Here is a 12,565-nt window from a genome sequence, read left to right as displayed (position 1 = left end):
ACACTCTAAAGCCTTTCTTGAGCTAAGAGAGAGCTTAAGCACACACACTCGAGAGAAAGAGGGAGAGAGAAAGAGAGCGTGAAAATGTGATAAGAACTCGCTGGAAATGACGGAAATTAACTGAGTCCCAGCATCCTTGCAGAGCATACAAGAAGCTGTTGGGGAATTTTAATGCCACATGCTGGCCTTAAGTAACAGTGTCCAAAAATTATCTTGAATAAGCACCAGTGCTGGAAGAAATACGAACACCAACACCCTGAGAAAGTCTTGCAGAAGGTAAAAAAGTCTGGAGATATTTTTTCTCCCCTGGATGACCCAATTAAATGGATGTGAACATGGCAAGAGGCAGTGTGGCACAGTGGTTAGAGTAGTGGACTAGGACCCAGGAGAGTAGGGTTCAAATCCCCACTTGGCCATGAAGCTGACTGGGTGACCTTGGGCCAGTCATTGCCTCTCAGCCTAACCTACCTTATTGGGTTGCTATGGGGCTTAAATGAGGAGGGGGACAGACCATGTATGACACATCAAGCTCCTTGGAGAAAAAGGTGGGATATAAATGCAATAAATAAAATAAGACATCTTCACAAGAACACCTCCCATTTCCCAGAAAGCAAAGTTTGCTTGTAGAATCCACAGAATTAGACACATTCCTGGAGGACAGCTATTGGCCAGGAGAGCTAAAATAAAACCTCCATGTACAAAAGAAGTCCACTTGCAATGATCAGATGCTGATTTGCTGATCTCACAGCAACCATGCAAAGGCAGTTTGGCTGAAAGATGGCGAGCTGGCCAATGAGATTTGGGAATGAGCAAGGGATGAGCAGGATTCACCAGTGCAATGCCATTGCACTCACCAGTGCAATGCCAACCCTTCAGCTCCTATATAGTTCTCAGGGTCAATGGATAGTCTGGGGGAGCCCAGGAGAACTGCTCTGATCTTTGAAAAGAGGAAAGGAAGCCATGGGGCAACCCAACTGACCTTTTCAAGCCCGTCTTCCTTGAGGCTGATGATGTCCAAATCGAAATCCGTCCTCAAGCCGCTGGTTTTGTTGAAGACGATGCGTCCAGTGAGACCTTCCCACTGGGCCTGGGGAAAGAAGGGGGGAACATTGGAGGTTGGGGGATGTTGATGAATAGTGGGGGTGGGGGTAGGGAGAGACAAAGGAGCCATCTGTCAAGCTCATAAATCACAATCTGCTCCAAAGAAGCACAGTGCTTTATTTTAATTACTCCTTCCACCATGACTCTGCCCCTGAAGAGCTTGATTAATTAATAATCACCCCTGATTGCTCATGGGACTGCAGAGGCTGGGGAACCCCATAAATCCCACTGTACTCTCAGCCCTGATTTACGCTCACCCCTTCCAGGTTGCTCACCATGGAGGGGAAATAACTCATTGGTCTGTTGAGATTTTGGCCAGTCACAGTCCTGAGGAGAAAGACACACACACACACACACACACACACACACCACTTGCCTGGAAGAAACCACAAAGAGGTTTACACAAAAACAACAACAGTAAAATAAAGAAAAAAATCCAAACCATACTTTAAACCATACAAAAGTTAAAACACAAAAACAGATAGCCTCAACTATGTCTAACCAATAATGTTTATGGCAGACACCAAAAATACTACAGTGAAGGAGCCTGCTTGAACTCAATAAGCAGGGAGTTCCAAAGTGTAGGTGCTGGCACACTAAACGATCAAGTTCTTTCAAATGCAGAATGGATATTATTTGGCACCTGTAGTACTGAAATTCTGCCAATTGAAGTGGTCACATGGGTATGTGTGGGACAGGGGTCAGCAAAGTTTTTGTGGCTGGAGCTGGTTCACGGTCCCGCAGACACTGCGGTGGGCCAGAGTGCATGAGTGTGCGCACACACGCATGTGCAAACACTATTTCTGGTGTTCCTTCCGGTGTGGAGGAGGTGTGCACAGCTTCCCATTGGCTGCAGGAGCTTCCTGCAGCCAATGGGAAGCCGGCCAGTGTCGCAGAAGGCAGACCCCTCTCTGCTCTGCATTGGTTTAGTGTGGCGAGAGCCGGCCGGGCATTGGGGGTCTCTGAGCGGGCAGCGGGGGTCCTTGGGCAAGTTAAACAACTCCCATGGGTCGCTTGTGGCCCACAGGCCTTAGGTTGCCAACCCCTGGTGTGGGATAAGGAGATCTCATCAATAAACTGGTTTCAAATCATTAAGGGCTTTATATACTAACAGATGGTGACAGCAGTCACGAAATTAAAAGATGCTTGCTTCTTGGGAGAAAGGCGATGACAAACCTAGACAGCATCTTAAAAAGCAGAGACATCATCGGCAAATGATTTGGTAATGACTATGGAAGAACCAATAGAAAGCGTAAAGGAGGTACTGGAAGAGATGGAACAATTTGGAAAGCTGGCAGGATTCAGATTGAATAAGAATAAGACGAAAATGATTGCAAAAAATATGGAACAAAATATGATTGAATTAATGCAGCAACAAACTGAGATAGAGGTGGTGAAAAAGGTTAAATACTTGGGAATTTGGTTATCACCTAAGAATATTGATTTGTATCAAAACTATTATATCCCGGTTTGGAAGGGAATAAAGAAGGATCTGGAGGTGTGGGCCAGAATGAAATTATCATTCTGGGGAAGAATATCTACGGTAAAAATGACGGTGCTACCAAAGATGTTATTTTTATTTCAGACCATACCCATATTAAAGGGTATAGGAATTTTCAAAGAATGGCAAAAAGTGATTTCAAGGTATATCTGGCAGGGAAAGAAGCCTAGAATAAAATTTAAGTTATTAACAGATGTTAAAGAAAGAGGTGGCTTCGCCCTGCCAGATATGAGATTGTACTATGAGGCAGCATGTTTATGCTGGGTAAAAGAATGGATAAAGCTAGAAAATAATGAATTATTGGCTCTTGAAGGCTTTGATAACAGATTTGGATGGCACGCGTATCTTTGGTGTGAAAAAAAGAGGGTTCACAAAGGATTTGGAAACCACATCTTCAGGGGTTCATTAATGGAGGTGTGGGAAAGATATAAAAATATATTGGAACCAAAAGTCCCGCACTGGCTGTCCCCGTTGGAGGTAATCAGTGTTAAGAAAATTAATAAGAGGAAAAAATGGGGTACATACGGTGAACTGGTGACTAATGAAGGAGGGAAATGGAGACTGAAGCCATATGAACAAGTTAAAGAGCATATATATGATTGGCTGCATTATCGCCAGGTAAACGAAATAATTAAAAAAGATTTGAAGGGAAAAGGTTATGTAGAAAAGGAATCAACTTTCCAAAAAGACATAATAAACAATGAATATAAAACTCTGTCAAAAATGTATAAGATATTGCTGGAGTGGCATACTGAGGATGAAGAGGTTAAATCGGTAATGATACAGTGGGCAAAGGATTTTGGGTATAATATTCAATTTGAGGAATGGGAAAAATTGTGGAAAGAGAATATAAAATTTACGGCATGTACGTTGCTGAAAGAGAATGTAATGAAAATGTTTTATAGATGGTATATGACTCCTGTAAAACTAGCAAAGATGTATAAGGTGGATAACAAATGTTGGAAATGCAAAGATAAAGAAGGGACGTTCTTTCATCAGTGGTGGGAGTGTAAAAAGGTAAAAAGTTTCTGGGAAATGATATACAATGAGATGAAAAAAATGTTAAGATATACCTTTGTGAAAAAACCAGAAGCTTTTCTTTTAGGGATGGTAGGAAAGGACATAAGAAGAAAGGACTTAAAACTTTTCCAATATGCTGTAACGGCAGCCAGAATCCTGTTGGCCCAGAAGTGGAAACAAGAGGAGATACCGACGATAGAAGAATGGAGACTAAAATTGACAGACTATGTGGAACTGGATAAATTAACTGGGAAAATTAGATACACTAAAGACCAAAAGTTCATTGAGGACTGGGGAAAATTGGTGGATTATCTGAAAAACATATGTGGTATAAACACAACGTTAGTGGGATTTCAAGAGGCACTGTAAAAAAACAAATAAGTATTGTTTATTAAAAATACAGTAATGGGAGTAAGGAGGAATAATGGCAATATGAAAAAAGGGACTGCGTATTAAATATATAAAAATGGATGACTATCAGAGACGCTGAAGAAAGTTCAAAACAGGCATAATTTGTTGTATTCGGGTTAAAATGTATAACTGGATGAAAATTAATAAACTTTATTAAAAAATAAAAATAAAATAAAATAAAAAGCAGAGACATCACCTTGCTGACAAAGGTCCGTATGGTTAAAGCTATGGTTTTCCCAGTAGTGATGTACAGAAGTGAGAGCTGGACCATAAAGAAGGCAGATTGCCAAAGAATTGATGCTTTTGAATTATGGTGCTGGAGGAGACTCTTGAGAGTCCCATGGACTGCAAGAAGATCAAACCTATCCATTCTTAAGGAAATCAGCCCTGAGTGCTCACTGGAAAGACAGATCGAGAAGCTGAGGCTCCAATACTTTGGCCACCTCATGAGAAGAGAAGACTCCCTGGAAAAGACCCTGATGTTGGGAAAGATGGAGGGCACAAGGAGAAGGGGACGACAGAGGACAAGATGGTTGGACAGTGTTCTTGAAGCTACTAACATGAGTTTGACCAAGCTGCAGGAGGCAGTGGAAGACAGGAGTGCTTGGCATGCTCTGGTCCATGGGGTCATGAAGAGTCGGACACGACTAAACAACAACAGCAGCAACAACAATACTAACAGTAACACCTCAGCCTGGTAGCAAAGCAGCAACCAGTGAAAATATCTGAGAACAGGTGTTTTATGCTGACAGGGTCATTGCAAAGGGTCATTCAGCAACCATTTCTCTCCCACTACCACACATGTGAACAGGGCTTTCGGACCACGGCAGGTCCAAATGCAGCATTTTCAGCTTCCTCCCTCTCGTGTCACTCAGAGGCGTTCTGTGCACACTTGGGGACCAGCACCCTTCAACAAAGCTACTTCCATGTTTCAGCACCTATCAATCAGCAATGGTTTAACTGTGATTCCTGCACTGCAGGGAGGTTGGACTAGACGGCCCTTGGGGTCGTATCCAACTCTACAATTCTATGATTCCATGAATCATTCTCCACTTTAAGCACCTCAGCAAACCTGAAATCACTGTTACTCTCAGTTTCCAGGGCCACCGGAACAATTAAACTCGATGTCATAAGGGAGCCTCTCCCCTATCTCTCTATCTCACACACAGAGTGCCAGCGGAGCAGGAGGCCAGTGGGGCTGGGGAGGGACGAGGTCCACCCTATCAAATTCTGTGCCAGCTGGTGACATTTGAGCTTTTGCGTGGCCAGTCCTTGCCTGCACTTAATGAAAGCCGTTTTACATGCCGTGAACTTTAGGCCTGGTATTTCCCTGCTCCCGTCCATGAAATGCCAAGCCGTTAACAGGGTTTAGTGTTTTCCTGTCATATCGCAGTGAAGGAGGCACAATCTTTCATGAGGCTCCTTATGCCATAGTCGTTCCCACCACACGTCCTGGGGAAACCAAGCTCGAAATTACCCCAGTGAGCATGCTGCCCCACATCCCACGTTATGATTTCATACACAATGAAAATAAAGGTACTGTTAAGAAAAAGGAGACATATGTCAATATTTGCATCCCCCCCAGCCTGTCCCTAAGTATTTGAAGATGATGATCCTATAATATTTGCAGCTGGCTATCATATATAACCTTTTAGCCTGGTGAAGTGGAGACTGAGAGATGATATGGTAGCCATCTTCAAATATCTGGTGGGCTGTCACATTAGGGTGGTTCATAAAAAAACTTTTTTTAAAAAAAATCCCTGCTCCAAAGGTATTATCTTACGACACTAGAGATTATAAAGCTATATGTGAAATTTCATGCATATCAGTTAATACCTTGACCCTCCTCCACGAAAATAGCTGTTTACTCAGCCATTTTCCTATGTCGTGAAGGCTGAAATTTCAATTCAGTGGGGCAGGGTCAAAATATTAACTACAGTTTTATGATACGAATTATTACCATAACCAAGACTAAATAATACTATTTGGTGTTTATAACTGAGCAGAATGGAGTTACAATTCTACATATTGCAAACACAACCCTAGGTTCCCCCAGCTTACTGTTGCTTGCTAGTAAGGGAACTATAAACTTTGCTAAACCTTAGACCCTAAGAGACTTCCAGGCTAAGGTCTCCCAAGATCTCCTGATTAAGTTGCAAACCCTGCAAATGATCAATCCATATGCCAATAAAGGCTTGAGAATCTGAGCATATGATCGAGCTATTCTTCAAAGGGCTTGTTTTGATCCAGCAGACAAAAAGCTCAATGGAGGTTTAGTGGATCAGAATAAATTCTGAAGAACAGTTTGCAAAGCAGGAGTAGATTTGGAGGCAGGCACAGAATGGCTATAAAAAGTCTAGGCACTTTCCTGCTTGTGACAGAAGCTTTGGAAGGTCTGGCGCACACTGGCAAAAGCAGCGCAAGTTGCTACCTCTGCAGTGGGAATTGTCAGCTTCTTTAGCAGAGAAATGCCTTCTGTTTGGGGCCTCCCAAAGGACAAATGTTGCCTCTTTATGGTCTCTGCTTCTGGCAGCAGATTTTGCAAATGTGCAACTGGTTGAAAACACAGGGAAGCAACAGCCCTGGGCATAAAATAGAGCTCAGAGGAAAGAGGAAGGTGAATCTAAGGAACTGAAGACAGAAGCACACTGTCAGCATTGTCACCTCCTCACTTGCTAAGAACATAAAAACAGCCTCTTGGATGAGGCCAATGGCCCATCTAGTCCAGCCTCCTGTTCTCACAGTGGCTGAACAGTTGCCTGGGGAAAACCTGCAAGCCAGACCCAAGCACAAGAGCCACCACCCCTTCAGCTGTGGTTTTCAGCAACTGGCATTTAGAAGCATTGTTGCCTCCAGCTGTAAAGGCAGAGCATAACCATCATGGTTAGTAGCCACTGATAGCCCTTGCTGTGTTTGCCTAGTTCAAGGAGCCAAAGGACCAAACGGATCCATAAGGAATTGTACTTTCAGGGAGAGGGAGAACAGAAGAGTGCTCAGGCCCTTTGCTCATTTTATGGCTTCCTGTTGCTAATGGATTAGCAATGACTAGCCTGTGAATTGCCCCCTTACTAGCTTCTCTGAATTACCCCAATGTCTGTTTCTATTTCAATAGTGGATGTGGGGTGGGGTGAGGTGAGGGAAGGCACTTCAATTACTCATTTTGAAAAAAACCGATATTAATTAAATTTGTATACCACCCTTCATCCGAAGATCACAGGGTGGTTCAGAACTTTTAATGTTCAGAACATTAAAAGTGTATAATGAACGGGCCAGGCAAGCCTCCCTTGGAAGAGCATTTCACAAATGGGGAGCCACCACAGAAAAGGCCCCCCCAACCTCTCATGGAGGAGGCACACAAAGAAGGGCCTCATACGATGATCTCAGGGTCTATATTGGTTCATATGGAGAGAGGCGGTCCTTGAGATATTGTGGTCCCGAGTTTTATGGGTCAAAACCAGCATTTTGAATTGGGCCCAGAAGCCGTGCAATTGTACCAGAATCACTGTCATATGCTCAAATTGTCTTGCCCTGGTGAGCAATCTGGCTGCTGAATTCTACACTAGCTGAAGTATCCAAACCATATTCACAGGCAGTCCTACATATAACATGTTGCAGTAAACTAAACTAGAGGTTACCAGAGCATAGACAACAAAAGTTAGGTTATTCCTCTCCCGTTAGGGGTGTAGCTGGGCCACCAGCCAAAGCTGATGGAAGGCACTCCATGTCACTGAGGCCACCTGAGCCTCAAGTGACAGCAAATGATGCAGAAATACCCCCCAGCTAAGTACCTGCTCCTTCAGAGAGAGTTTAATCCCATCAAGAGCATTAAAAGTTTACTGAACAGTGAAGTAGTTAACTAAATGTGGTATATAAAACTCTTGCTAAATTACTACCAGACTTTGGAAAGCTGGCATCACTGGATCAAGTTCACCAGTTTTGTTGAATTAATTAAGCTAAATAGTTTTAATTAGGCTTTGAATAAATGTGCAATTACTTGTTACTGTTTTGAATTTTACTGTGTTACTATATTCCTTAGAGAGCTATGCAAACTGCTATTCTGAATAATGCTTTTTATAGGGTAGGGGGCTCTGGGGATGAGTTTATGGAAGCAAGGGGGCTGTGGCCTGAAAAAGTTTGGGAACCACTGGTGTAGATATTCCATAAAACTTGAGTGAAGTGAGAGAAAAGGGCAAGCAGAGCAGCAGTTTGCTGTAGTCGGTTGCACTATTAGGAAGGAAGGAGACTTTAATTCGAGGCCAACATGTTTACACAGATTAACTCCTGGGCTTCTGTTCTTCTTCTGTCTTTGTCTGCAAGGCTCAAAAGAAACACTGCCATGGAGTGCCTCTAATTTCCACATGCATAATAGCAAGGTCAACCCTCAACCTCTTCCTTGGCAACCTGAATAGCACTCCAGAGCTTCTCTGTATCTCTGTTGTTCTCATGGTAATTGCTCACACTTGAGCTGTGAATCTCTCATTTCTAGTTGCAGGAGATCACTCAGAGCGATGCACCTTGAGAGAGAGGGTGACAGGTGAAGTGGAACTGAGAGCTGGGACCAGAGGGCAGCTGGCCTCCCCTCATTCAGTGGTGCTTGGCTGCTCTCCAGAAGGTCTTTGTTGAGCATCACTTGAATGAGGCACCAGCCTCTTCCTCAGTGAGATGGAAGCTCCTCAGCTTCCTTGGTGATTTAGGAGGTTGATGACCTGCCCAGTCTCACCCACTCTTACCTAAAGCTTCAGGCTAGTATCAGTCGCTCTAGTTGCCCCCTCTTGAGATAAGGCCACCAGCTTTTCATAGCACATCTAGGAGCATTCCCACTCAGCCCCATGCCATTTATGCCACGTAGGGGAATGTTTGTACAAGACAAACTTGCAAAAGTGCACCTGTGCATATACACACAACCTGTAAATCAACTCTCTGCCCTGGAAACTGGAGGCATGACCCAGGCAAGATGTTCAGTGGATTGGACACTTTCAGGCCCCCTTGCCAATCAAAAAGTCAAGTTGAGATGGTGATGTTGGAGGGTAATGGAGAGGCCAGCCAACAGCACAGGATCTCCATTGCAACAGCATAATTTGCTTCCACAGTTTGACAGGCTCCAAGTAAGTCAACAAGGCTTCCCATTGTTCCCATCTCTGTTGACAACCAGTGATGGGGGACTGTCTGCTTGAATCATGCCAGAATCCATAGCCAGGTAGCCAGGCTGCCAACTCTGAGAACTCTGCACAAAACCACTCAAAATTGGTGATTGGAGTCTTTCAGAGGTCTTATGGCTGTGATGCCTTTTGATGATTTCTTCCAGGAGTACACATTTTTAAGGGAGTGGCAGTCTACCATTAAAAAATAAATATAAATTCTTTGCAAGGTTTATTTTCCAAGAGAACATCTCCCCAAAGTGTGTACTGGGAAGTTCAAACATCCCTGCTTTGGCCTCTTGCAATGGGGAGACTGAGTTGGCTTCTCTGCCTCTTGGATTCAAGTGACGCTCCCTGCATGCCAAATGCAGTCAGGAAAGCTGTTTAGGCTGCAGGCGAGGGAGATGGTAATTACCCAAAACACAGAGAAAAATGAAGTCCCCACTTCATTCCCCTGACATTCAGCTCACTCAAGTCTGTGGCTCTGCCAAAACAGAGGCGTGCCTGCTGCCAATTTTCCCACGAGAGTTTTTGAGCTGTTCACTAAGTGGTTGACAGATGCACCAAGTAAACACTCCTCAACTAGAGAGAAAGGTGGGAAGGAAAGGCAGCAGATGGTTTCCTATTTGACAGAGAAAAATACCGGGGGTGGAGGGGAGGCTGATAGTTTGGCGGAAGTACCCCTGTGCTGTGTGCCAAAGGTCCCGAGTTCAATCCCCAACAACTCCCTTGGAAAACATCTCAGGTGGAAGGAGTGGGAAAGGAGTCTCCAGGAGACTCTGGAGACCTGCTGCTGCCAGTCGGAGTAGAGCATTATGGGTAAGATAAACCAAGAGTCTGTTTCAGTACAGATAAGTTTTGTAAGTTCATGTGACAATAGGCCACCATTCTTTGTGACAGAACTCAGTAGCAGAGCATGCAGAAGGTCCCAGGTGTCTCCAGGTAGGACTAGGAGAGGCTATTGTCTTATGCTCTGGAAAGCAGCTGCCAGTCAGTGTAGACAATACTGAGCTAGTTAGATCAAGGCTCTGACTCAGGATAAGGCAGCTTCCTACATTTCTATTAAAAGGATTTGCCAGAGAGATCTTCAGTGAAGCCATCTATGGCATTGTCAAAGTTTCGAAAGGCAAAAACATGGTGTGTCTAGTGGCTGGAAGGGGAAGCAAACAGCCCTAATCTGTACATTTATATAGGTAGGTAGAGAGAAAGAGAAGTTGGGGGCTCAGCACCAGTCATGGCTAGGCGTTGCAGAGACTGAAGCTTGTTCTACTCTTGTTTCACCTCTGTCCCTAAGATAAATCATGTTCCTTTGGTTGTGATCCAGCCTAGAGGACTGGTATTTTACATATGTATGCTTAGTCCTGGGTTCTCCTGAAGAATATGGGCAGCTGTCTCTCAAAATAAAGGTGCCAGATGGGATAAGAAGCAACACTGGCACAAATGCATTCAGAGTCAGACCCATTGAGCACAGTAATGTCTAGACTAATTACACTGTCTATTCAAACTGGCAGTGGCATTCCAGAATGTCAGGGTGTGTGTCCGTACCCCCAACCCACTCTCTGTCTGGGGATGGCTGAGATTGAATTTAGGCTGTTCTGCAAGCTAAGTACGTGCACCTGGAGCTAATTACGACTTGTTACTGGGCTTAGGCTCATCTCCACCACCTGCCTAATTCAAAGCAATCTTTGCCTCCAGAAAGAGGCAATGGCCCAAGCAAAGATGCAGGCTCAGAATCACCCAAGCTGGCTTTCTGCTAGAGTGAGATCAGGACCATGGACAGCAACAATGAAGACTGCCCAGGATGCAAATGCAAGAGTTTCAGGACCATAGACAGCAATTCTGCAGCATTGAGCACGTATCCCTTCACTCAAGATGCAAAAGCAGGTTCCATCCGGATGCATTGTACTTCTTACCTCTTTGATGAAATTCATGAAGCGTCCACCAAACCGCCAGGCTTTATGCCGATGGCACTGGAGGGAGTTGACAGTCATCTGTGGAGCCCGTTGGTAGCACACGGAGACAATGTGGACGGCATCGTACAACAGGGCAGCATCTGTCTAAAATGAAGGGGAACAGGATTTGCTTTGATAACAGCTCTAGGAGCAAGGGAGCCTTTCACCTCCCAAGTGATGATGATGATCATGCCACCTCCACTATAGGAAATCCATTTTGGCCAAAATAGTCTTTGGTTCCAGCCTCCTTAGGTCAACTGAGCCATCTGCAGCATGCTGCTACTTCCATCTTGGTAGTCTCTGGTCCAGTTTACATGGACATCATTGAATGGCCTTCTGTCAAGATCATGCATCTGGAATCCTACAGAGGCAGGAGTAGCAGCAGCAAAGGGAAGGCAGTGAGCAGGGGAAGGATGAAACACTGTATCCCATTGCAGTTTCTTTATTCTAAATTGCCTCCTCCCAAAACACCTATTCCATAGAAGCTGCTGTCAAGATTTTGTGACATGCATTCATGTGTAAGGTGTAGTTCTGCCGATGATTTACAGCTGATTGCGTTAACTGCCCCCCACAGAGAAGCAACTGCTTTGTCTTCCCAACACGTTGTCCAAAACAGAACCAGACAAAAATAGAGTTTGCAACAGTTTGACATGCAAACTCCCTTGCCTCTTGCCCTCATCAACACAGGTTTGCACCACACACTAAAAGGCAGGAGTAGTTTAAATGGGCCATCGTACCATCATCACCCCTGTGATCAACCCTGGCTCAGGCTTGGGGGCTGCCTGCAACCTCTCCATAGACCATTTATCAATGATGGCAGAGACATGGGGATTCTCCACGTTCAAGATGCGGAAGCCAGTCAGGTTCACTCCAGAGTAGCGATATTGCTCTAGATCCAATGCATAAAGATCCTTTAAAAAAAAAGAGGGAGACTTCATTTCAGTGCTTTATCTACTTCCCCCTTGACTTCATTTAGTTCTTTTTTGGGAGGGAGGGGCAGTCTTCAAAGGGGGGCCAAGTCCTCAGAGACACTTCACCACTCTTATTGAAACTTGGCTCCCCTTGAAATTCAACAGCTGCTCTGCCTGAGCAAATTCCCATTGAAGTTGGTCCTCCAATGTTGCTTTAGGAAAAGATTCAATGGTGTTTCCAGCTGGGAGGCATTTCCCTGTCTTGCATCAGTTAATTATGGTGCTGATTAATTATGCATTAATTCCAATAAGAGAATATTGAAAATGTTTGAAAGGGGGGGAAAGAAATAATTTGGAAAGTATGGCATTAAATAGTTGCCACTTCCAAGCATCAAAACCCATCATTCTAGAATACTAGGATTGCTAATATTTTCACCATCTTGTAATTTTTCAAGTGCGGGGATAGGTAGAGTAAGCATACAATTAAATTTTCTCAAAGCCACAAGCAGCCAAAATAAACCTTGGCAATGA

The 12,565-nt window shown here is 44.3% G+C and overlaps 1 protein-coding gene across 1 annotated transcript in view; it reads right to left on the bottom strand.

Annotated features, from left to right (window-relative positions):
* GRIK3 (glutamate ionotropic receptor kainate type subunit 3) overlaps positions 1-12,565 on the bottom strand; it is a 190,072-nt gene that overhangs the window by 37,629 nt on the left and 139,878 nt on the right. The window contains exons 6-8 of the mRNA XM_081923043.1: positions 11,861-12,034; positions 11,085-11,228; positions 980-1,087 (exon numbers count right to left, since the gene is read on the bottom strand). Of these exons, the coding sequence (XP_081779169.1) occupies positions 980-1,087; positions 11,085-11,228; positions 11,861-12,034 (426 nt within the window). The remainder of the gene's footprint in view (positions 1-979; positions 1,088-11,084; positions 11,229-11,860; positions 12,035-12,565) is intronic.

This window comes from Podarcis melisellensis, assembly GCF_964234715.1.
Source record: "Podarcis melisellensis genome assembly, chromosome: 8".
NCBI lineage: Eukaryota > Metazoa > Chordata > Lepidosauria > Squamata > Lacertidae > Podarcis > Podarcis melisellensis.
Note: the sequence above shows the minus strand (reverse complement) of the source record. Positions and strands in the feature narration are given on the sequence as shown.